The sequence below is a fragment of the Triticum dicoccoides genome, chromosome 5A (assembly GCF_002162155.2).
Source record: "Triticum dicoccoides isolate Atlit2015 ecotype Zavitan chromosome 5A, WEW_v2.0, whole genome shotgun sequence".
NCBI lineage: Eukaryota > Viridiplantae > Streptophyta > Magnoliopsida > Poales > Poaceae > Triticum > Triticum dicoccoides.
Genome location: NC_041388.1, coordinates 476714749 through 476741725, shown reverse-complemented (window position 1 = coordinate 476741725; position 26977 = coordinate 476714749). Strand labels below are relative to the sequence as shown.

The following is a 26977-nucleotide window of genomic DNA, read 5'->3' as shown; positions in this document are numbered from 1 at the left end:
CTACGAAACTTCCGTTTTCTGAACAAATGTAGAGCGTGGGAACAAATTCAATATATTTTAGTTAAATAAATAAGAAATAAATCATTTCTCATATTTCTCAAGTACACTTACAATTGGGGGTTACCTAGTATAATCTATTATTCTTAGTGAAGATAGTGGGTGCTAAAAATCTTAGTGAAGATTAGGTGTTAGGAAATAGGGAAAAGAGGGTATTAGTGGCTGCGCTTAGTGAAAAAACTAATTACAGTATGAAAAAGGTAGGTGTGTCTATAAGTGTTCCATTCTTCAAGTGTTATCTCCTGCCATAATGCAATGTCATGACCTGGTTCGTGCTGGGCGAGCCAGGGACTCGCAAAATTTCTGCATCCTCTGCTGGTGGGGGCCGCCAAATAGTGTCTCGCACGTGCCGCAGTGTCATCACCGGGAGAAGGTTGTGACCTCGACAAGTAATCTCTAACTGCATTTGATACACAGATAGTTCATGTCAATGTGAATTTGCGGGGATGCCACTATGTTACACTTGTTTAAGCAGCAAGTTAGAGTATCATTTACGCCCAAGAAATTTTACAAATTAGAATTTTTATCATGATTCAAGAGATTTTGTTAACGAATGAACTCTTTACTTATGATGCCGCAAAATCTCGGTCAAACAAATCTTTCCAATTTAGTTATGTAGATGGCGGGATGCTAAAAATCTGAAAGGGTGATTGATTTATTTCCTACACTACAATTTTTTATCTAGTAGCGGTCGTGATATTAGTTTCCACTAAATGGTCTAAGCGGTTGAAAAAACAAACATATACCTGAAAGATCAGACACGAGTTGTTAAAATGATCCTTCACATTAATCGACAATGTGATAATGCATATTTGGATTACCTCCCCCCGCCAATGTTTCTAAGAGAACTTGAAAAGGTTGGGACATTTAAATGATTAGGTTCCTTGTGGTAAAATTAGTTTACCCTTCTTTATATTCTAGACTTGGCGTGGTTGCCCACATATTTCACTTATTTAAGTTCTAGACTTGGCGTGTCTGCTTGCATATTTCCTTATTTATTCAGACTTTTCGACACTCTTCTTTCAATGGTTTTACTAGTCCCTCAACTATGAGGTGCATGTCGTGCCTTCATCAATCTCAATATCTATTTATGCGGTCTTTCATATATGCTCATAGAGGTGCATTCTGCATTCGTAGGGATGAGCGTGTATGTTGGTCTATGTGTGTTTTTGTTTGTTTGTTTGCTTGCGTGTGTATATGTGTGTGTTGTTTGTGTCTATGTCTCACTATGTTTCCAAATAAAAACGTCTTGACATGCTTGCAACCAAATTTTAAAATATGCCAACATGAAAATGGTGATAAATTTTTTATTTTCATCGAAAGTAGTTCGGTGTAATTACACTTCTAATGATTTTCTATTGCTTGAAAAATGAAGGTCCCAATGCACTCTGTTGATATTCTAACTGTAGTTTGAACTGAAAATGTGCCGACGGATATGTAGATTGTATTAATGCATTTGAAGTTTCATGTTTCCAAATTTATGGACTCAAATACTAGAGTACACAGTTGCACGATCAACAACTGGTTTATAAAGCTCGATGTTATACCCTAAATGTGATTAAAAGACTAGCTAGAAACAGCTGCAATAAAGAAAAAACAACAATGTCTAGCAAAGTTCATCACAACCAAATGTTTGGCATACATGAAGAAGGGAGTAATGATTGTAAAATACAATAATTATTTTGTAGTGATGCATTCATAGCTTCCTCTAGTTGTGATTGCGTTCCCAGAAACCGCTTAATTATAGATGCACTTTTCTTTTGAGTTGGCGTGCAAAAAAGGTAAATCTCAAAAAACAAGTTGGAAACATACAATTGATAGAAGCACGGGGACAATACTATTTTGTGATTGACATGTGTTTGTTAAGACGAAGACATCCATCTAATCTTCTGTATTTCTTCCATGGTTCACTATTGGATCCAACAACGGCGGCGCTTGCATGTCATTGATACGTCTATCTATAATTTATGAAGTATTCATGCCATGTTTACAACAATTTTATATGGTTTTGGTATGATTTGATTAGAACTAACCCGGATTGACGCTGTTTTCAGCAGAACTACCGTGGTGTCGTTTTTTATGCAGAAATAATTAGAATGTGCTGAAAATTTACGGTGATTTTTCATAGACCAAAAGAGACCCCCGAAGCATGAAAGCTAGGCCAGGAAGTGGGCGAGGAGTCCACAAGCCCTCTAGGCGCGCCCTACCCCCCAGGGAGGGTTCTTCGGGCTTGTGGGCCCCTCGGGCACCCCCTTGACGTGAGAACGATGCCAAAAATTCTTATAAATACCCAAACCTTCAAAAAGAACCCTAGATCAGAAGTTCCACTGCCGCAATCCTCTATAGCCATGAAAAATCAATCAAGGCCCTCTCCGGCACCCTGCCGGAGGGGGCCATCATCACCGGATGCCATGGAGGAGGAAGCCGGAGGGGTCTATCCTCACCATGGAGGCCAAGGACCAGAGGGAGAACCTATCCCCATCTAGGGGGAGGCCATGAAGAAGGAAGCACAAGGGGGAGACTCTATCGCCCTCTCTCTTGGTTTCGCTGGAGTGCCACTAGGGGAACCATCGCCGTGGTGATAGTCTTCATCAACATCACCATCTTCATCACCTTCCTCATCTCCTTTAAGCGGTCCACTCTCCTACGCCCCGCTGTAATCCCCTACTTGAACATGGTGCTTTATGCCACATATTATGATCCAATGATTTGTTGCCATCCTATGATGTTTTGAGCAGATTTCTTTTGTCTTTTGGATTGATTGATGATCTAGATTGGTTTGAGTTGTATATTTTATCTTGGTGCTATCCTATGGTGCCTTCCGTTCCGCGCACACGTGAAGGATTCCCGCTGTAGGGTGTTGCAATACGTTCATGATTCGCTTATAGTGGGTTGCTAGAGTGACAGAAGCTTAAACCCGAATAAGGGGGTTGTTGCGTATGGGATAAAAGGGACTTGATACTTTAATGCTATGGTTGGGTTTTACTTTCATGATCTTTAGTAGTTGGCTTAGATGCTTGAGTATCCCTGAACAAAACCCAATCGCTTGTATATATCCACTGAACAAAACAAAAATTGAGAGATACCAATAATTGTTTTGGATTTAGGATGATTAGATTGCTTGTTTGCTATGTGCGGTGCAAAAACAGAAACTTTGGCTACAGTGCGTGAATTTACATTTTTTACTGGAACCTCAAAAGTTTCTGAAATTTTTGTACAGTACTGCTATAATTTTTGTGTCCTAATTTTCCCCAATTTTTGGAGTTACATAAGTATACGAAGTTTCCATATTGCTACAGGTTGTCCTGTTTTTGACAGATTCTGTTTTCTATGTGTTGTTCGCTTTTTTTATGAATCTATGGGCTGTATCGGGGGGTAGGATGCTAATATTAAATTGAAATGAATTTACAACAGTACCTAAAGGTAGTGATTTGCTTTATTATACTAACGGATCTCACAAGGGTTTTTGTTAAGTTTTGTGTGGATGAAGTGTTCGAAGATCGAGGAGTTATTGATATAAGAGGAATAAGAAGAGGTAAGAGTTCAAGCTTGGGGACTCCCAAGGCAGCCCAAGTAAATATTTCAGGGATACTCAAGCATCTAAGCTTGAGGATGCCCCGGTTGGCATCCCATCTATCTTCTTCAACAATTATTGGTATCTCTCGGTTTTTGTTTTGTTCACATGATATGTGTCTTTTGTGTTTGTTTTTTCTTTTCCTTTATGCACCATGCTAGTATGAGATAGTTCTTCATTGATTTATAGAATTCTTCATGTGCTCCACTTAAATCTTTTGAGTATGGCATTATAGAATGCTCTTTGTGCTTCACTTAAATCTTTTGAATATAGCTTTATAGAATGCTTCGTGTGCTTCACTTATATATTTTGAGCTTGGATATTGGTCAATATATATTGATTGTAGAATGCTCTATGAACTTCACTTATATCTTTTAGAGTATGAACGAAATTATCATCGGAATTGGGCTTGGAAGAGTATCATTAAAATATCATGCCTAGCTAAAAAGGCATTAAACAAAAGCGCTTGTTGGGAGACACCCCAATATTTACCCCTACTGTTTTTGTGTGTTCTAATGATTATTCTACTGTAGTAATCATGTTCTATTGCTTTTTTCAATAAAGTGCCATGTAAGACCTTTGGGATGATCTATGGTGATAGTTGACTTGATTCTGTGCAAAAACAGAAAATTTTGCGCTCATTGCCAGAATTTTAAAAAATCACAGATGCGTGATTTTGATCCAATTTTTTTACACAAGATTGAAATACATATTTCCTAGGTTCTCCTAATTTTTCAAAATTTGTGGAGTAACAGAAGTTTGGCTAGTATTCAGATCATTACAGACTGTTCAGTTTTTGACAGATTCTGCCCTTAATGCATAGTTTGCTTGTTTTATAGTTTCTATGGCTTATATTGCTTAATATAAATTGTGGAAATTATGGAGTACAGTATGAATTATATGGAAAAAATTATGAATCTTGTCTTTGACAGTACCCAAGTGAACGATTTGTTTTATCATACTAACCCATCTCACAAAGTTCCGTCAAGTTTTGTGTGATTGATATTTTCAAATTTTGGGTGAGATAGCTATATGAGGAGAATAAGGAGTGACAAGACCCCCTAAGCTTGGGGATGCCCAAGGTACCCCAAGATAAAATTCAAGGAAGATACAAGCAACTAAGCTTGGGGATGCCTCGGAAGGCATCTCCTCTTTCGTGTTCAAAACTATCGGTATGCCTTACTCGGAGCTATATTTTTATTCGTCACATGATATGTGTTTTGCTTGGAGCGTATTTTCATTTTACTAGATGCTTGAATAAAATATTTTGGATCTAAACCTTGAATGAGAGAGATTCCTCACATGGCTATTTAACTACTTGACTACACATTGATCTTCACTTATATCTTTTTGGAGTAGTTTTGTCATTTACTCTCGTGCTTCACTTATATCCTATGAGTAAATGGTTGAATGAATTGAATATCATAAATATTAAATTATATATTTTTTATATGCTTATCCCATGGGGAGTAATGACTTCACATATAAGAAGTATAGGTGGTAAAAAAATTATTGAAAGTTAGCAAACACCGCATTGGTCACTTGAACAATTCATGAAAGAATATTGAAGAACGAGAGATTTCATATATAATTATACTATCTTGGACATCTTCTATGATTGTGAGCCCCATTAATTTTTTTCACACTTGAGCAAATTAGTTGAAGTTGGACAAGGAAGATAACGTAATGAGTTATGTTTGGGTATATTTGTATAGAAGTTATATTGTTATGGAACCTCCAACATGTGGTGCTTGCTTAGGATCTTTTGCTATCCAAAAATTTGTACTAAGTAGAGATACTACTTGTGCATCCAAAACCCTTAAACCCAGTTTCTTGCCATGAGTATCCACCATATCTACCTATGGATTGAATAAGATCCTTCAAGTAAGTTGTCATCGGTGCGAAAAGCAATAGAGATTGCTCGTAAATATGTATGACCTTTTATTGTAAGGGAAAATAAGCGTTGTACGAACTTGTGTTGGTAAAGAAATAAAAGTGACGGACTTCATAATAAAGTTTTCTATCACAAAGGGCAATACAATGTGACGTTCCTTTGCATCAAGGGTTTGCACATCCAAAATTAAAAAGCGCATGACAACCTCTGCTTCCCTCTATGAAGGCCTATCTTTTACTTCCATGTATTTACTTTTATGCAAGAGTCAATAGTATTCCTTCTTAGTTCAACCTCATTTATTCTTCAGTTGGAAAGCATCATGTGGAGGGGAAATATCCAATCATATATGGTCATTCAAATATATTTGATCCTGAATTATTATTTTTGACAATTATCTATATGATAAATAAGTTGGGAGGCGAAACATTAAGCCCCTGTCTTTCTCTGTGTTGGACGGATGCTATTTGTTCTAACAATATGCTTCGAGTGTTAGCAATCATGGAAGACAATATGATAGTTGAGTATTTGGAATTTGCTAAATCAAAGCTCTTACATAGACCCTTCCTGAAAATAAGATGATTTGCAATTGTTTGGTGACTGAAAGCATAGTTTGTTAGTTTTCAAGAAACTTTATGGTCTATACTTTAACATGTGAATCGCTTGTTACTTGATCATGATAAGTCTTATGAGATGAGCTACTGTTTATGGTATATAATGATGCTCGAAAAAGTGTTTGGAACTATCATTGATAAAATTTATACACTATTCTAGCATTCACACTTCATAAAATTATTTCTTTTATCATTTACCTACTCGAGGACGAGCAGGAATTAAGCTTGGGGATGCTGATACGTCTCAAACTTATATATAATTTATGAAGTATTCATGCCATGTTTACAACAATTTTATATGGTTTTGGTATGATTTGATTAGAACTAACCCGGATTGACGCTGTTTTCAGCAGAACTACGGTGGAGTCGTTTTTTTGTGCAGAAATAAAGGTTCTCGAAATGGGCTGGAAATTTACGGTGATTTTTTATGGACCAAAAGAGACCCCTAAAGCACAAGAGCTAGGACAGGAAGTGGACAAGGAGTCCACAAGCCCTCTAGGAGCGCCCTACCCCCTAGGGGGGTACTCCGAGATTGTTGGCCCCTCGGGCACCCCCTTGACGTGAGACTAATGCCAAAAATTCTTATAAATACCCAAACCTTTGAAAAGAACCCTAGATCGGAAGTTCCGCCGCTGCAAGCCTCTGTAGCCATGAAAAATCAATCTAGGCCCTCTCCAGCAGCCTGTCGGAGGGGGCCATCATCACCGGAGGCCATGGAGGAGGAAGCCGGAGGGGGCCATCATCACCATGGAGGCCAAGGACGAGAGGGAGAACCTATCCCCATCTAGGGGGACGCCATGGAGGACAAAGCACAAGGGGGAGACTCTCTCCCCCTCTCTCTAGGTGTTGCCGGAGTGCCGCTGGGGGAACCATCACCGCGGTGATCGTCTTCATCAACATCACCATCTTCATCACCTTCCTCATCTCCTTTAAGCGGTCCACTCTCCTACGCCCCGCTGTAATCCCCTACTTGAACATGGTGCTTTATGCCACATATTATGATCCAATGATTTGTTGCCATCCTATGATGTTTTGAGCAGATTTCTTTTGTCTTTTGGATTGATTGATGATCTAGATTGGTTTGAGTTGTATATTTTATCTTGGTGCTATCCTATGGTGCCTTCCGTGCCGCGCACACGTGAAGGATTCCCGTTGTAGGGTGTTGCAATACATTCATGATTCGCTTATAGTGGGTTGCTAGAGTGACAGAAGTTTAAACCCGAATAAGGGGGTTGTTGCGTATGGGATAAAGGGGACTTGATACTTTAATGCTATGGTTGGGTTTTACCTTAATGATCTTTAGTAGTTGCGAATGCTTGCTAGAGTTCCAATCATAAGTGCATATGATCCAAGTAGAGAAAGTATGTTAGCTTATGCTGCTCCCTCATATAAAATTGCAATAATGATTATCGATCTTGTTAACAATTGCGTAGGATAATTCCGCACACCGATCCATCACTATTCCACACTCGCTATTTATAATATATAGTAATATATTCTAACTTTATGTTAAAAACACCTATTTTTAGTTCTTCGTTATCATGCAAAGCTATCCTCTTCATACCCACAAGGTAGTTGTATTTCTCGTTTCTAGATGGAAGCAAACGTTCGATGTACGTAGAGTCGTATCAGTGGCAGATTGGACTTGAGAGAATATTGATCTTACCTTTAACTCCTTCTGGGTTCGACACTCCATACTTATCAGTTCCACCTTTGGAAATTGCTATGATGATTCCTTGCACTTGGGGATTATCAGTCATACCTTTCCTGGAGGTGTGCTGTCTGAGAATTCTTTTATAGTTTATGTGTTGTCAAGGGTGATGGGAGGTGTTGCTGATGGTTTGGTTGTTTTGTGTCATTGCTCTTGCCGGATTTTCTTGTACTATTCTTATTTTGATCCCTTTTTGGCTGCGTGCATCCTTAGTGTATGGACAATGTATAGATATTGTGTCATTGCGGACTTCGACAATAATCTATACCATGTTGATAGCAATTATGTTTGGATTTCGTGAGGTGTTCACATGTTCATATAAAAAGGTTTACACAAATTTTTATAGTGCAGTACATATAGTACATTCACATAGGAGAACCCCCATCATAAGAGGGTGAACTGATTTCAAACAACATAACATCCTTCTTGCACTTCCCTAATAATAGTGATTTTTACGGTTTCCAACAACAACCATCATGCTTAGTTGAGAAACCTGACTTACACAAAATAAGTTATGCTTTAGCTTAGTGACTAGCTCCTAATCGGAACCATCATGCGACTTGTGAGCCGAATGCATGGTCTCGACAACAACGGGTTATATTATTTGGAATTAACTTTAGACCAAAATTGTGTTTAGCCCCTATTGCTCAATTAATGTTTACAAGAACAATAACGAGACACAATTTTACCAAACAAATGTGTTGAATTATATAATTGGAAATATTCTTGTTTTTCAACAAAGTCTCATATATTAATATCAAGATGACAACAATTACACTAGGAATTTGCAATGTTAAAAACATTATGACCTACTTTGAGACTTTGAGAATGTGTACACTAATATACAGAAAAGAGAAAGGATAAATAATAAAATTCTTTGTGACCAATTACACAATCCACCATCCTTGATGACATGCAAACTATGAGAAAGGTTCTCTAGAAGCAAAACCTCCAAGAAGGAAATAATGCGCGGTGTCGTCATTGTTAGATTCAATCACTAAAGGTGAGATCCTGAGTTCTCATTCCTATGTGCCAATAGCAAGGACACAGTGTGTAAATACCACCATTGCTAGGAGCAACCATTAAAGCTAAGACCAAGGTTACCCCCTCGCAAAGTGGAGAATCGATACTTGAAGAGCACCACCTATCCGAAGTAACCTTGTGTTGTTGCCACCACTTCGTGAAGAAGATAATGTTGCATAGAGGAGCACACACACATGTGCTTTTTGAATCTTGTTGGTAGGCCCAGGGAGAAGTTGAAGACCATTAATTTTTATGTGTTTTATTTGTCGGTCGTTGATATCTCCTCACTCGAAATGGAATTTAAAGAAGATGAAATTTGGAGCTTGATCAAGATCCCCCGGCAAAGTTCTAGTACCAAACGGGTTTCTCTACTCATTTTTTTCATACCTACTGGTTGATCATCAAAATGGATATAATAGTGGAGATTAATGATATTACGTGTGTGCATGATGGAAATTTCCATGTGCTTAACCAAGATTTGACATCCCTACAGCCAAACCAATATGGGGTAGTGGACATTGCTGATTCCAGGGCTATTAGTCTTGTTCTTAGGTTGGAAAAATATTATGAAGGATTTTGGTGTTCATGACCCTCAACCTTGACCAATTAGTTGATAAATATCAAAGAGTATTCATCCGGGGAGGGGCAATTAAAGACTACTTCATGCTCGCCAGTCAATCTGCAGATCTTTCCACAACCGCAAAACGTCTTTGATATTCCTAGAACTACATATAGCTATCGGTTTCTGTGCCATTTTTTCTTCACGTTTTGGAGAAAATAGGATTTGCCCGTCAATGGCATGTGTGCACTGCTCTATCTCTATCATCGGTAAGAACTAGTCTTGATAAATGGGCATTCCGATAGGTGCATATGGCAGGTTCGGGGATTGTGGCAAGGAGGCCCTCTCTTTCCACCTTTTTTACTAACTGGTCATGGATGTCCTAACCAATATGGTAGATAATGCGGAGTCTTGTGACATCTTTGAGTAGCATAGGCAGTGGGGTGTGTCGGAGCTAAATTCGGCAACTCCCTTGGTAGGGTGTCCTAGCTAGGCGATTTGGCACGATGGTAACAAGAGGTAAGATTTACCCAGGTTCAAGCTCTCCAAAGGAGATAATATCTAACTTTCTAATTCGGTTTTATTGTGTTGGAGTGTATACAAGTATATGTAAAGTACTAAGGGATTGAATCTGATCTACATTGATCCCGACCACCCTCTTATATACACAATGGGGGTCCTAGGGTTTACAAAACTAGGATCGGTTATGTTGGTGGAGGTAGAGTATCCATGGATATATCGTAGGATTGTACTCCAAGTCTTTCGGAATCTCCACGTAATCGGCTATAGGTTGCAAAAAGCGACCCAGGAAAGAACCGACCTAGGGTAGCATAGCTTGGCTCACCAGGTCAGGAACCGACGTGGCAAGTACCTCTTTGCCCAGGACACCAACGATAGCCCATGAACCGATCTTCAAGCCTGGCTACACTTCTGGTCATTCACCTTGTATGTCGGCTTTGATCATCCTCTTGAAACAGGTTCGATGGACCGTCCCCAATTAGTATTGTCACGTACACAACCTCCTTCCTAGCTTCTACTGAGGTGATGAAAACCACTTTGGTCTTGAAAATGTGTAAGGTGCTGACCAATCTATGAACAAGCAATGTTTCCTGTGCACCCCACCACTTGGCGGGCCAAGTTCCTGCACAGTTCGCTCAACAACTAACAGAATAGTTATGACATGCCATACTGCTCTTATTGAGTAGCCCCACAAGATCACATGTCATCACTCTTTTGACGATCAAGGTGGTGTGCGGGAACAGGCATGGGACCCACCCACGTCACGTCCCATCAGCGCTTTGATTCTCAAAGTCTTAATGACAATGCCTTGATCCTCGGCGTAATTAATGTCGTCATGGGGGAGAGGGACACAGGAGGATTATGCGCCACGCGGTAGGATAGCCTACCACTGTTTCATCTCCCCTCACTCACTATATAAGGGCAGGGGCATAGTGGGATAAATTTTTTACGCCATCCCCCTGCCATCTTCTTCCTCACGCTCTCACTGTTAAACGCCCAATCACTCCATTTCTCCTCGACTTTTGAGTTGCTCTCCATGCACACAACTACCACCCATAGATTCATGGCCAGGGAGCGCCACCTACGGAAGGCTAGCCAGCCAACATCAGCGAAGCCTCTGCCGTGGATCCTGCAAAGGAGAGAGTCGCTTCCCTGACAAAAGGGAAGTAGAAGCCCTTCAACGTTGCACAGGAGCAACTGGACCGGCTCTCCGATGTAGGATATCTGTCAGCGTCGGAAGTAGCTCTTTCTCATGCCCCGCTCACCGCCAAGGAAGGCAATGCTTGGTCCAACACAGTGCCCCATCCCAACCTGGAGGCCAGCTAGCGGGTATGCTTCGTCAATAAAGCTATAAAGGTAAGCATTTGCTCCCACAATCGTAATCTTTGTCAATTCCCACAAGCTGTGGTTGATTATTTACTTGTTGCAACAGCCGTGGGGCAGATGGGCAGCCGACATCTGCTCACTAGCCCCACAACTGGATGACCCCTAGCCAGAAGAGCTGAACTGGTTATGAGCCGAGAACACCACCCCAAACCCAGCGCGACAAAATGTAACAAGGTGCCCATGATTGAACTCGATGATCACATTGATGAGGTTGTGGAGGAGTCTAATAGAGAGATCAATGAAGCCGAGTTGCATCGCTATGAGATCCGCAAACAATCTATGGAGGCGGGAACCTTGGCCATGGGCACCGCCAAGCAGGACCCGCCCGAGGAATCCTGAGGAATTAGGATGCAAGAAGCGCCAGAAGGTGCACTAGGATCAGGCAACCAGCTTGGCCTCCCGTCTTCTGTCCAAGGAGCGACCCCACTAACCAAGGTCGGAAAACTTTTTCCTCCTTCCCAAAAACCTTGGAACAAGCTGACAAACACCTTGGAAGCAACTTTCAATAATGTGTTTACTAAATTTACCTTGAACTCGTTGGGGTAATACTCATTTTGATCGTTCTACTGGCTCTTGTGCAAGTTTGGCGCCATGCTCACCATCGCTCCGACAACATCTCCAATACCCTCTGTCGATGACACCCCTAGCAATGAGACAAGCGCCTTACTGGCGAGGCCTGTTACCAAGCTCCTTCTCCTCCTCCTCCACGGAATTCCACTATTGTCCTTGCAACTGTGGGGGTGGATGAGGTTGGTGAGACGGACCATGCCGTTGATGACCTGACGCCACTACGTAGTGTTTGAAAAACAACCTACCTACCTTGAAGAGGGCAGTGCTAGCCAAATACGCTACTCTAAGGTTACACCCCCGGAGGTTGGAAACGCAAAACACACTAGGGAGGTGTAAACTTCTCGGTTTGCTAAGTGGAAGAGCAAGACCTTCTGCCTCCTCTCTTCAGTCTGACCAACCCGGCCATCATAGTCGAGCCATCAACCACGCGCATTACTAGCACCACTCTCAACTTCTACTGCCACGCTTGGCGTGGCCGTGCTACCAAAAGCCTACGTGAAAATGTGTGTGACCACTTCTGAGGCTGCATCAACCCTCCCCGGCCAGAATGACAAGGAATCCTAAACGAACCCGACCTTGACATGATGCCAAGGGGCTTCCTCATAGCAGCAAGGGAGCGAGTCAACGCCATGAACCAGGGATTGAAGGACATGACAGATGTCTTTGCGGCTGATATGGATGTAAAATGTTCATCATGCTTCTAAATTAGCAAATGACAGCATAGCCAGTAGACTCAAGGCGTATATCGGTACAAAATCCAGAATGCGCCTAGGTCTTGAAAATAACTTGGCATCCTTGCATACCTTGATCCCCGACCTGCAGCTCAACATGGAATATGTCGGGCTGCAGGTTGGTTTTGATAGACATAGTAGATAGAGAAAAATAGGCAATCTGCTCTAGTCCCCGAGACTCGAGTCGGGCACAAGTGGCCGACCTAAGGATCAAACCATCCTCAGTTGGTATCTAATGCTTTGTAATAAAAGAAACTATCGATCTAGTAACCCCCAAGACTCAGGTTGATTTGATAAATCAGCCCGAGGACCGAACTTGAGCATGGTAGCACACATAGAACAAAATGGATATGCAGTAGCCCATCAAACTTAGGTCGGGCACAAGTGGCTGACCTGAGGTTGGAACCATGTTGGGAACTCCATAATGCTTACAGTGATTGAATCGCAGATGAAGTATCCCCTGAGATTGAGGTCGGCTTCAGAGAAGTCCACCTCGGGATCGAATCTCCCGAGGCACCTAATACTAAGCATTGTGGTTCATTCTGGTGATATGCAGAAGGCTGACCTATTCGTCCACATCCTCACCCAAGACCTGGTGAAGGTGGAGAACATGCTGGCATAGTCTAAGCTCAAGGTACAATGCCTAGAGCAGCTAGCCAAAAATATTTAATTATGTCATATTTTATGTTTTAATATTCCGCTTCAATGTTTTTATACAACTCGAATTATTGCTAATGTAATATTGTTGTCTTCTGTTAGTGGCCAAGAAGCGTGTGGCCAAGCTAGAATCTCAGCTCCAAACTGCCCAACAGTAGGCCCAGGCTGCCCGGGAAGAAGCTCACCATTCCCAGGGCAAGGCTCAGAAGACGTCTGCCCTCCTCGAAGAAGAGCACTTGCCAGGCTGCCCGATATGCGTTTGCCCTTCTTCAACAGATCTCATCAAGCACATCGAGGACTACGACCAGCTGAAAGTCGAAAGGCATGCCATGGATGATGACCTGAATAAGCAGACCTCAGACCTCAAGGAGGATAAACTACGCTAGGGATACCACTGAGGATGAGGTTAGGCAAGCTAAAACAACGTCCTTGCCGGTAAGGTGTATCTTCTGTAGTGCACTTTTGGATGCCGACGCTACCCCAAGTTGACACAAACTTGGCATGATTCAGATTACTTTGGCGATTTACCCAGAGTGTTGCCCACGCACACGTCTTCTACCAAGGGAGCCCTGATCCTAAGCATGGGCAGTACCAAGCTTTTTGGGGGCAATTTCAGGACATCTCATGTCCTGTTATTCTTGCCAATAAGCTCAAATAGCTCTAGGAGCTGCAAGCTTTCTTCCGTATGGCGATGGAGGCTATTTTTCATATGTTGTGCCCCAGGGAAGCCACCTGGACACTCTCTTCGATCTTGCTCTCCGTCTTAAGGGTGCTCCTTTTTGGATCGACTTCTAGAAGTCCTCGGTTGCCGGGAAGGAGCACTTCAAGTGTGGGCAATGCTTCGGGACAACTTCCCTGAGCTCAACATGATGCCTATCACGAAGGCGAAACCCTTGGGATCAGAATGCGAGGGCGTGCTCCTGAACAACTTCTTCTACAAGGTCATGGAGATGCCTGGCTGACCGAGCAAGATTCCCTCAAGAAAACAATAGGGCGGATTAGTAGTAGTTTGAACTTGGAATGCCGAGTATGTGCTTGTAAAAAGCTTTGAGCCTCAACTATTTTAAATTTAAATAGTTTTGTTTCCAAGACGCGTTGGTCTGAAGTTTTATGTTTGTGTGCTCCCGTCGTACCTGTTAATGTTTCAACATTGGATTTCGTATGCTGTGACAACTAGGGTTCGACTTTACCCACCTTAGGCACCCTACTAGGGAAACTAGAGGGGCAAACAAAGGGGTGCTTCCATGCCTATATTAGCCAAACTGGCGAAAACATAAGGGGCAAACATAGGAGCAAGAAAACCCGATTTCGCCAAAGACACAAGTCAAAAAGCACAACATAGAAAATTGGCAAAAATGACTAAGGAAGAAATCACATAGGCAGGAAAACTACCCGATTGTAATTAAGGGCTTTAACTACCACCAAGTTTGGGCCAGTGGAATAATTCCAACAACTAGTCAAAATCAAAATGGGGCAAATTATTGAGCATGATCACTAAAACAAATAAAGGCACAACAAGAAGATATAAGATACCCCAAACTAGGGGTATCAAACTTTATTTGATTCATACTATAATGTCTGGGATTGAATTAAACAATAATATAAGCTAAGATAAAGATAAATAGAACTAAGTGAAAAAATAATATAGGAGGGAAATACTCTAGAGATTGATCTTTAAGGCGCTTACTCATGACTTGTTTGGATCTGACAAGATCCTATTTAGGATTGGGTTGGTTCCCATAGAATTCATACGGCGTGCCTTAGGTTTGACGATGTTGTCGCCGAGCTAGATTAATGTCAGATTTGAGCATTTGGTGAGGATGATGTCGCATTTTCTTACTTTTTCCTTCTTTCCGGATGAACCCTTACCTGCGAAAGATTTAGCTTCTACCTCGGCCATGAAGGCCACTTTCTGCTCCTTGGTCCTTAGGGATAGTTTAGCACTGCTTGAGATTGTAATGACGTTTTTGGCCTGACATCTTCAACTTCACGTATGTGTAGTGAGGTACGACATGAAACTGTGTAAACGCGGTCCGACCTATGAGGGCATGATAGCCACTTAGAAAGGTACTCTGTCGGAGCTAAATGGCTCTAGACGATAGTTATCCGGGGCAACGAACACCACATAGAGTGTGACCTTGCCGGTGCATCGAGCCTCCATGCTAGGGATAATACCCTTGAACCTAGTCTTGCCGAGCTCGATGTGCCATGAGTCGTACTGCATCTTTAAGCATCTCAACATAGATGCGATTTAAATTGCCGCCACCATCCATAAGCACACTAGTGAGGTGAAAATTGTCCACAACTGGGTCTAGGACTAGTGCAGTAGTTTTCCATGGCGGATGCTAGTCCGATGGTCTCGGCGGTCAAAAGTGATCGGGATTTCCAACCATGGGTTATATTTCGGTTCTCCCTACTCCATAGTATAGACCTCAGGAAGATCATGCTTTCGATCCTTTTTGGAGATAGGGGATGCGTACATCATGATCACATTCTTTACCTCCAGCAGGAATTGATTCCGGCCGCCATTGCCCTGCTCGGGCTACTGCGTGCCCCCGTTGTCACCATGGGTCCAGGCCTATCGGGCTTGCTACTTTCTATATGTATGGCCTGCCTATGGACCCATCAATTCTGGTTAGTGTGGGTGGTGGGTCGGTCTGTCATTCCTCGGTGGATAGCACAAGGCTAGTCCAGGATCTTGTCCAGGCAAAGGGGCCTCCGCCACCTTTCCTTCCTTGGAGTGTCTTCTTCTTGCCACTTCTTCCTTGGTTGTTGTATTCAACGTTAACCTCGCCAACCTCAACATTGTTGCCACCTTGGCGCTTGTTCTGATTGTTCCGGCGTGACCTTCCATTCCCATCCTTTACCTCAAATAGCTTGGGATTGTTACCTTGGTCCTTCTTCTTTGCTAGCCATGTGTCTTCACCGGAGCAAAATATGGTCTTCATTTCCATGAGCTCATGCATGATCTTGGGCTTGTAGTGACTGAGGCCCCTTGCGAGGAACTTGTCATTGGCACCATGCTTGAATGCAGGTATGGCCTCGGCGTCCTTGCACTCAACGATTTCGTTTTTCGATTCTTGACAACTCGGATCCAGTAACTATGTACTGATTCATTTTTCTTGCATCATGCTACCTAGGTCATTGGCATCCGTAGGTCGAACATATGTACCCCAGAAATTTTCCATGAATACGTCCTGAAGGTATGCCCGACTATCAATTGAGTCGTCTAGAGAGTGTGTAACCAAGATGGAGCTAACGCTTTGAGCATGAGGGACATGTGCTTCAGTGTTGGTAGTCATTACCATTCGCCATTGGTACCACTAGGATATAGTCAGCAATCCTAATTGCGGGACCCGAGGTGTCGTCATATTTATCATGATTTTTTATTTTAAACTTCAGCGAGAAGGAATGGGAAACTATTCAATCTGAGAAACAGGAAGGGCATAGCGCAGATGGGCCTCTAGATCCTCGAAGGGTGTCAATGGTGCGTCTCGCATTGTTTATGCTTATTGATTTATCATGTTTGCTGGCCTCCCCACGAAGTCGAACTACTTGCTCAATTGACGTCTCATGGTGGCGTGGGGACGAGGTGCATAGCGCTTGGACTGGTAGATTGTCCGCGGAGCCTCATACTGGAGTGATCTTGGGATCTTCTCCTTTGGACATGAGCTCGACTTTTCCCTACGCCGGGAGGCCGAGCTGCCGACATGATGAGATGTCTCGGTGTGGATCTTGGTGTGATGGCCCACCGCTTCTAGAGCATGCTTGCTTTTTGTCAGTCCGCCTGTCAACATGATAGGCCCATTGATCTCCTGCACCAGGGTGCAGATTCTATGCCCACAAACATTTTAAAAACCGCGTTGTGGTCCACAACAACATCCATGTCCTTCATTAGGTTTCGATCATGCCCAACTGGTGCCTTCTTGGCCGGTCTCCACTCGTGATCACCCTTCAGGTTCTCCTCATATTGGAGGACTTGCTTCCAGTGATATTCTGGGTCCGGAATTCTCCCAGGAAACCGACTGTTGTCCGTGGTCACCTTACGTGCTGACCTAAGAAGCCTCAGATGAGCCTCGTCGTGTCTAGGGCCTCCTACAGATTCATTTTGTATTTCCTCATCATAACGGACAAACTCGCTTAGGGACCGAGGTTCCTCGTCACGCGGGGACTCTCCCACTCGGGATAATAGTCAGGGTCAAGCCAACTTCAACCTTAATAATTAAAATTGCCAACCGTGTGAGTGCCTTGCATTTTTATTCGTAGGAGATGCGAGGGGGAAGACAAGGTAGTGTATGTTTGCAGTAGGTATGTAAATAGAGTAGTGGTGGCACATTCCTTTACTTTTTATGTGCTCTCTCATCTTATTTTTAATAGACACAAGTTGTAGCGTGTCTCTATAAAATGCTTAGTGCTTGCCGCTAAACCCCTTTACCCCTTCCTTTGAAACATGCTCATACAATAGAGTAGGTCTACATAAGTCTTGAAAGTAGAAATGAGTACTCGCCTTGTTTAAGTTAGGTTTGCATAAGTCTTTTAAGTACAAGTGAGTACTCACTTCTCTTAATATACTCTTTTCCCTTGGAGATGACCATCATCCAGCCGACAGCAATTCAGGAAGCAGATTTGTTGATGGGCTTCGTTAGCTGGTTATCCCATAGACAATGGTCTGGGTAGGAATATGGGTGCTCATCGCTTTTATTTGATCCTTTTTAAGGCAATTTTATTCTTTAACTGTCTACATTATATTGGCTTCTGTTGTATAAGTTGTATCTTGGTCGAAAAGCTCATATTGTATTCATTCGTTCAATTTGACTCTCCAGAGTTGTTGTGTGTGTATGTTGTCATTGTTGCGGACTATTTTAATTATTCGTGTTGTGATACCGATTGTTCCAACACATGGCGTGCACGTTTCGACGTGTCCATTGTGTGAAGATGGAACCTTAGAATCATTATTATGCAAAGTCTACGAAAGGATGTTATATCTACATAGTGCTGATCCGGGTGTGCTGCACTATACGCGGAGGTGTCTGGACATATCCGTGAACACACTACTAGAAAAAGGGCTATAACTAATATGGACATGTGTGGTGCGTCACTGCTATATAGCAGTGGCGCACCATGTGTGGGTACGCCATTAGTGTCCATATCACTAATGACGCACCACACCCACGGCGCTCCACTACTAACAATTTTTTTTATTTTTCCAAAACTAGTAATGGCGCATTATGCCCTGGTGCGACACACTCTGTAATGGCGCAACACACACTCTGTGCGCCACTACTAACATTTTTTTTTACTTTTTTTAAAACTAGTAATGGCACACCAGGGTATAGTGCACAAACTAGTAATGGTGCACCACAACCACGGTGCGCCACTACTAACATTTTTTTTTTTGCAAAACTAGTAATGGCGCACCACGTAACAGGTGCGCCATTAGTAACCAGGATTACTAATGCCGCACTGTTAGGTGGTGCGCCATTACTAACTTTTTTTGCACCCACCCCACCCCTCCTCCTCGGACCGCCTTTTCAGTTTTAGAAAAAATAAAAAAAATGATGGAAATGTCAAAAAAATAAAAGAAAAAAAAGTTTTCCATGTGGTATGTGGTCCAGTTGTTGGGAAAATTTACAAATATGAATTTTGACTTTATTTGCAAAATCTCTCTGGAATTTAGTAAAATGGGCATAACTTTTGCACACGAATTCGGATTAAAAAGTTTTTTATATGAAAAATCATCTAATCAAAAAGTTACGGGGCTTTTAAGATTTAGAGGGGGGGAATGGAAAAAAAATCAAACTTACTAGTGACACAACATTGTATAGGTGCGCCATTAGTAACAGAAAAAAAGATTGGTTTCGAATTTTTTTCCAAAATATGATACGTAATATGACCGGGAAGTTTGAAATATTTTTTAAAATTTCATCACACTCATGAACATGAACAAAGTCCTAGACATCAACAAGGTTTAATAGGATTAATATGATAGATATATCAACAAGTGCATGTTAAGTGAGGTGGTGCTGGAGTTGGATAGAACTGCGAAGTTAAGCGTGCTCGGGAGCCATAGTGACCTAAGATTAAGAAAAAAACGAAAAAAATTCTGGATTTTTTTTTGAAAAAATTTGTTAGTAATGGCGCACTTCTATGTGGTGCACAATTACTAAGTCAGATAGTAATGACGCACTTCTACGCATACTAATGACGCACTATCGGTGCGCCATTACTATCACAAATAGTAATGGCGCACCTATAGCGCGCCATTAGTATTTGTTACTAGTGGCGTGATAATAGTGGTCCACCTATAATGCGCCATTAATGACCAAAATAGATGCGCCACTAATTAGCCTTTTCCTATTAGTGACAAGTTGGGGGCTAAATTTACCCAGTCCGATTGGAGATGCCCTAATCGTCTTTTCTTCCAACGAAAGGTGATTTATTAATTCATAATGTCGTATGAAGGGATATAGGCAAATAAATACACACATGAATTTTTGCGTGGCTATGATGATCTCAACTAAACACACCCACACACATTGAGTACAAACAACAAGGTCAAAAATGACCAAATAGAGGTACTATTTTTATTTGCTTGTTGTAGCCTAGATGCACGTCAGCTCAACTCGGACGACTGACTAAAGTGAGCTGGCTCTAGAGACCATTAGGGTTTCTAGGAGAAAAGAAGCCCAACAATTGCTAAATCTACCTAGACCCCCTCGCCCCAACCACTGTTTTGGAGTTGTGAGCCGAGGGGAAGCTCGGTTGCTGGTATGTGTCTTTTAGCAATATTCTTATGATGAGTTTGGTGGCCTTAATGAAAACATGCGAGCGGTGGACGTGACGTTAGTGAAAATAAAGGTTATCAGGTTCTTCCCCTGCTGCCGTGTTGCTTTTTCGGGCGAGAGCATGGAGCTGTAGCGATGTTCTTGCTATGGGTTCGGTGCAACCGCTCTTGCAGGGTTTAGGCATGTGTCCACAAAGGACCGATCGGTTGAGTTTTTATCAATGTGGTTTGGGTGCTTTTACTGGTTCACTTCTTTTGTGAAGCTAGAGTACTCTTTACTTGGAATTATGGTGAAGATCTTGCATTTCGACAGCCTACAGATCTAGGGGACCATCCAGGCCGAAGTCCGTCCATCGTTTCTCTTTGGATGGGCAAATCAAAGGCCTATCTGAAACTTTTATCAAATATCAAATTCGTGCAGGTGTACAAGTGGCAGTGTAGCTACTCCGGTTTAATTGTGGTGTTTTTGTTGAAGGCTTGGGATAACTTTGTCTTTTAAAAATTATTACCACATGTTTTATTGTTATTCTTAGTTTTAGGAATTACTTTGCAATTTCCTGGATCTTGGATCCAGAGCATTGTATTTGTAATGGTTATCTGTTTGAATAAAGTTACACACATATTTCTAAAAAAAATACTAGTTGACGTAGAAAAGAAAAGAAAACTTTACCGGCCAGGCAGGCATGTCGCAAGTACAAGTATAGTGTGGCGATCTGGCCGGATGATGCATTACTTCCATCGAATTAGGTGAGACATACCCTCTTTTTGGGTCAGTAATATCTTGAAGTAAACTCAATACCCCTCACAAACTTCCTTCTATTTAAATTTCTGCATGAGGTGTGGCATGCATTCCGTCCACTCACAAAAAGAAGTTATGCATCATGAGTGTGTGTGGTCGGTTTGCGCCTGCGTGGCGCACGTGTGCCTCTAACTTGTAATCGCAGAAAGGTAAAGAGGGAGCTCAACACAAATATATAGAGTTCAAGCTAGAGTTTGTTATAACCATATTAGTTGAAATTAAAAGTTATTTTAGTGATTAGGTGGATCATCTAAATAATAGTTTACTCCACACAATTGGCTTCTTGGGTCATTCAGCTCTAGGCAAAATTGATGAGAAGTTAAAACTCACCACCACTCACAGTACACACATAAACCCTAGATCTTTGCTAATAGGAAAACGTTTGGAGCCGGCATGCCGGCCGAAGTTTCGGCCGGCCACGCGTGTATCGTTAGATGTCTCGCGATCTCTCGACTCCACTATGCCACATGGCCCACGCCCCTCGCTGGTTGCTACCGCACGCGTCCCTTATAGGCCCCACAAATCGTGCCACATCTTCTTCCCTGTCTCTTCGTTCAATCGACGCCACACAGCGCCATGTCTTCCCTCAAAATCAGAATAAACTTGAGCTTCTCCAGCGGCCGTCCGCCCTCAACCTGCCCCGCGCTGCACCGGCGAACAGCCGTCACTACCCCCCTCCCCCCTGCGGATCTGGCGAGCGCCGCTCTCCTCCTGCACGGCCGTGCAAGGAGGTGTTACAACCACGGCGATGAGTGGTACAACCCACGACGACAGTGCTACAATGGCGGCGAGCAGGGGCGAAGCGTATGCAGCAATCATGCCTATGGCGAGCTACAACCAATATTTTGCGAGTTGCGAACCGATGCAACTAGCTGCCACAAGCAGCGAGGTGGAGCTCAACGACAAGCTTCAACCGGAGGTGACCGGTGCTACAACCAGCGTGGATTTTTGCTTGAACCGGTCGGCAAAAAAGCTACATCCACATGATGCGAACGACCAGCCCGGTTATTTTGCTGCAACCGCCTTTTTTTTGCTACATCTGGTAAGTTATTTTGCTGGATCGTCGACATGTACTTTTGTTGCGACCGCCAGCGGGGAGACATGATTTTTTCAGCGGCGGCAAGAACAATCATTTTTGCTGCAACCGCCTTTTTGTTTTGCTACAACATGTAAGTTGTTTTGCTGGATCGTCGAGATGTATTTTTGCGGATCGCTGGTGGCGGAGGGCGGAGGCATGGTTTTTTGCTGGAACCTGTGATGTGTTTTGTTGGCACCATGTTTGTGATTTGTTACGACCAGAGACACCATTTTTTTGTTGTGAGTTTTTTTTTGCTGACCACCGGTGGTGGAAGCCGGCAATGGCGAACCAGATGTGGATGGTCGTCGGGAGTACTGCAATCACGGCGGGTCGCCGAAACCGGGGATAGAGCTGTAATCGCAGAGAGCAGAAGATCGAGCCCGGCCGCATCCATCTTGCGATCATCGACGGCCGAGCGGCGAGAGGCAACAGGGCACACGACAGTGCTGTAACTAACGACGGGGGCTAGGCGTGTTGTACGACACATGCGAGATGGGCGGAGATGAGCTGGAGAGGAAGAGGAGCGACATACGTTGACCAACGGGGTGAAGAGGAAGAAAGGAGACGAATATAGGCTGCATCCAACGGTTTCACAAAGGCAATCACACGGCTAGAGGCTGACCGGCCGAAAAATTGGGCCGGTGCGCCGGCACCTAGCACTGGCCTTGCTAATACGGCACCTGGCAACCACTCCAAAGTTTTTCCCTCCCACGGAAGGCCTCTAAAATACACACCTAGTTATGGCGGTGGTGCCGCTTTTTTTTCTTTTTTTTTTGCAGGGGATGCCATTTCTTATTGTTCAGGTCCATGTCCAGGGTAGACACAACTAAATTAAGGAGATCATGTACACCAAATATATATTAATAAGCCATAAGCACGCATGCATCTACCAGCAGTCACAAAAGCATTCACGAGAGAGAGAGACCTTAATCATGGGGTGGCGCCATGATGTAACGCATGGACTGGCACCCGTCACCTACAACAGCAACAAAGACCCTTGGGAATCCCGACGTCTAAACTACTGTCCGTAGCTCCAAAGCTCCTTTCACCTACCAATTTGTGCGCTGCCACTTTAAACTACTTCCTCCGGTCCTTTTTAGCTTGCATATAAGTTTTGTCCAAAGTCAAAGCATCTCTACTTTAACCAAATTTTTAGAAAAAAATATCAACATTCATATCGTTAAATTAATATTATTGGATTCATTATAAAATGTAGATTCATAGTATATATATTTGGTATTGTATATGTTGATATTTTTTAATATAAATTTGGTCAAAGTTTACAAAATTTGACTTGATACAATTTTAATACGCGAAGTAAAAAGGACCGGAGGGAGTATCATAACATGCAAGATTTAGATCTGTAGCGACATGGATGCACTGCTAGGTTTCCCTAGCTACTATCTAGCGTCCCCTGCCAGTCTTTCCTCCTAACTTTTTCTCTAGCATTCTCTCTATTTTACACACCATATAAATATAATACGGAGTAGTACCCAAAAAGAGACAAAATATCCAGTGCAGGGAGGTATTTCTTTTTCTTGATGGCTTGTTTGGGTACACCGACACCTGTTTCAGTCACTTGAATGTGGTACACTCGTACTTGAATAATTAATGTAGGAGTATGTTATATGTATTAGTTTTGGCTAAGGCCTCCTTTAGTTCATAGGATAGAAATGTTATAGGAATAGGAAAATCATAGAAAGTGAGATGACATGCATCTCAATTTCTATAGAGAAAAAAGATGTCATTTGATGCATAGGATAGTAATTTTTTTATTGAGTCTTAGCTAATGTTTTTTTGCTTCAAAATGTGAAGGATTGATTCCTATCCTACATAGGAATAGGAATCCATTACTACAAATCAAAGGGCTTCAAAGAAAATTTTCCTTTGTAAATCCTGTCCTATAAAAATCCTATGGAATTCCTACAAACCAAAGGAAGCCTAAATGGTTTCTTTCGGATCCTTTAATGGCTGAACGATTAGAACCATTTCGTTTGTTTGGGAGCTCATGGGACTAGTCAGCTCAATTAATAAAGCAAACTTCAGTGAATAATATCCAAACGAAAATCCGAGTAGAAACTATGAAAATATCACTGTTCTGCACTTAAAGGGCACACATAAAATAGAAATTAAGCACAAAGAAAGAGTGTAGACAAATTACAAGGAAAGGAGACGGATGCTATATGGCATACCTGTGAATCGTCCTCAAGACCCAGCTTGCTAACCAGGTACCCCATCACTACTCTAACTGTCATCCGCCCGTCTCTACTGGCCGTGCAACAATAGCATACACCAAAGGAAGTCAATATCTAATGGGTCAAATGTACCAATAATTTTTCCTAATTAACCCAACCAAGAATCCATCATTAATCCATTTATTTGTCGTTAATGACTTCGATCCAAGTTAAAAGATCGGATGGACCATGCATGCATAATTTGTATTAGTAAAAACATTAAGGCGAGTTTAGGAGCTAACCTACCTAACCCTCAAGTAGCTCCTGTGCACCTGCGGCAATGGCGGCTCCCTTCTCCTGCATTGGATCAACGGCAACCAGTACATGAGCTAACTACCCAGTACCCACATTGGCAAATGCACAAGATCGCAGCACGTGGCGTACTCACTGGTTATGCGCCGCCTGGAGCACGAACCATGTGCCGGCCTCGTGCGCTGGAGGAGGCGCCGCCGCCACCACTGAACCCGCCGCCACCGACGGCGACGAATAACCAGCTGGGAACAGAGACAGCCCTAGCTCTGACAGCGGCGGCGAAGCGTCTGGTTGTATGGACGATGAGGGTCCAGCTTCATAGTCGTTTCTTGTCCGTTTCCCGCGCAAAGACGACGAAGCCGACTGTCCGGTACCGAGCTGCAGCCAGGAACTGGTGTCGCCGCAGCTGCTACTGCTCGTACTTGGTTCCTGGACGTCGGGCGGCGGCGAAGGTGGCGCTGGCGGCAGCTGCTGCTCTGGTTGCTGTTGTGAGATCGGGACAGTGTCGTCCCCCTTTGTTGGCTGGTGGGGGTGCGGGGGGTCCTCCGCCATGGGCGTGAGGCAGCCGCAGCGGCAGGGGAGCAACGACGACGGCGAATGGAGGCGGTGGCTTCTCCGGAGGCGAACGTTGACGGCGGTCGGTCCATGGGCGTGAGGGAGCGGCCGGAGGAACGTCACCATCCTCTCATACCTTCTCCTCTCTTTTGAAGTTGCGCAGCACCGCGGCCGACATTATGGGAGGAGGAGAATGTTCAAAGGGGAAAGCATCTGCGTTTCATGTAGGTTGAGGAGGCCAGTGTACATAACATAACCCCGGGTGTGGTGCGGGGTAAGGTGAGCTGTCAACGGTGTGTGTACAGGGTCCAACTTTGGACTCTGTACTAGATGGATGTACTACAAGACGGGATATTTTTCCATTTCTTTAGCATGCTGACATCATCACATGCCACTAGCGGTGTGGCGTGATGATGAATAGTTTATTGCTAGCTTCTTAATTATCTAGCCGTGTCTTCATTCATGTGTGTTAAGCGTGTGTCTTGCTACATCGTTGAACGCCCCTCCCTATTTTCACTCTGAGGTGGAACCCTAATCTTGCAGGTGACGCTCTCACTTCCACATGGATGCGCTGCGCACATGCATGTTCCCTTAGTGTGTGTGTGGGTGCACTAGATCTCGATGTGCGTCGGCACTCTAGCTACTCAACTCTGTCAGACGGTTCGGAAAACTGTCAGATCTCTCAATAGGGTGTTGGATGTGATTGGAAGTATCGGGACGGGGCTTCGCACATACAAGTTTCAAAGGTTTGCTTCTTATTATTCATGGTGGTGGTATACCTTGGACGAGTGAATACAATGATATAGATGAGATTGATATCAACAGTTGTTTCTACGCGAGTAGATGCCACTAGTGCATCCGACCACTAATTGTGTGTGAAAGTGGCATTAGAGACACTTCAAAAATAGAACCATTTGCCCAAAAAATAATTGTGTGCAATTGTAGGTCCATCACGCACGACCAAAAAATAAAATTGTATGCGATAGAATGAAATGTATGTGATGAACTAATCTATTACACACGGTCATTTTTGAGTGATCGTGGGCTAAACCTGGCAAACGCGTGGAGTTGAGGAATTGTGTGTGATGATAACAACACATCGCAATAGTTATTCCGTATGCGATACAGTTCGTACAATTATTAGAAAGCAATTGTGTGTGATGCTTGAAGTTTCACAAACAACTATTTTCAGGAGTACTTTTGTAAAGATCACAATGCCTCATGTGTTTTTTTAGCCAAAATCGCTTACCGTTAATGTTTTCGAAACGTGCGTGATTGACGTCAGTATAAATATATCCTCAGAAGATAGTTTGACTCATAAAAAAGGGACATCCAATACGAAAATAAGATAGAAAATCATCAAATAATACTCCACGCAATCCAGTTCATTACATAATATTTATATATTTCATCACACACATATACGATGTGATGACATTCAATAGGAAAATATGATATAATTTAAAGAAAAATTAACTCAAATTCAATAATCCTTCCTGAGGGCCCTTTTCCTGCTTCTGGCCACAGACTCCCGATGCGCACCAGCTTCCCAGTGCAGTGGGAGTTGGCCTCCTCCTCCGCCATTTCTCGCACTCCGCGACGTGCTTTGCGGCGGCTTCTCAGCGGGCGTAGGCCTACGACGAGGCCAATGTAGTTGGCACATATAGCCACTCCTTCTCGGTGGCCTCCTGATGTAGGGCAAAACCCTAGGTGGCCCGATGTTCATGAATTAGAGGTGGATTCGAGGAGGAACACGAAGAACACAAGGGAAAAACGTAGACAAATCAAAGGGGAAAACACTCCATTGAACAAGATCCACACCATGTACTCCTCAAATCACAAGCAATACATGTGATGCATCAAGATCCAAGAACAACATGGAAAATAAAGATACAAGGTAGTTCATCCAAATCTCTAGGAGAGATGGGTCTTGATGATTCCCTTGGGGAATCCTTCTCCACATGTGGAGGTCTTGCATCCATT

The 26977-nt window shown here is 43.0% G+C and overlaps 1 protein-coding gene across 2 annotated transcripts; it reads right to left on the bottom strand.

Annotated features, from left to right (window-relative positions):
* LOC119302324 (protein LAX PANICLE 2-like) lies at window positions 1-25199 on the bottom strand. Of its 2 annotated transcripts, none has more exons than XM_037579363.1 (4): window positions 24576-25199; window positions 24434-24484; window positions 24146-24221; window positions 1-457 (listed from the first exon to the last, which is right to left on the bottom strand). In XM_037579363.1, exons 1-4 carry the CDS (start codon window positions 25118-25120, stop codon window positions 293-295), a joined length of 837 nt encoding a protein of 278 aa, XP_037435260.1. In that variant the 5' UTR covers window positions 25121-25199; the 3' UTR covers window positions 1-292. The 2 variants fall into 2 exon arrangements, with proteins under 2 accessions (XP_037435260.1, XP_037435261.1); XM_037579364.1 differs by having other exon boundaries at window positions 24146-24218.
* Between the last annotated feature and the right edge of the window lie 1778 nt (window positions 25200-26977).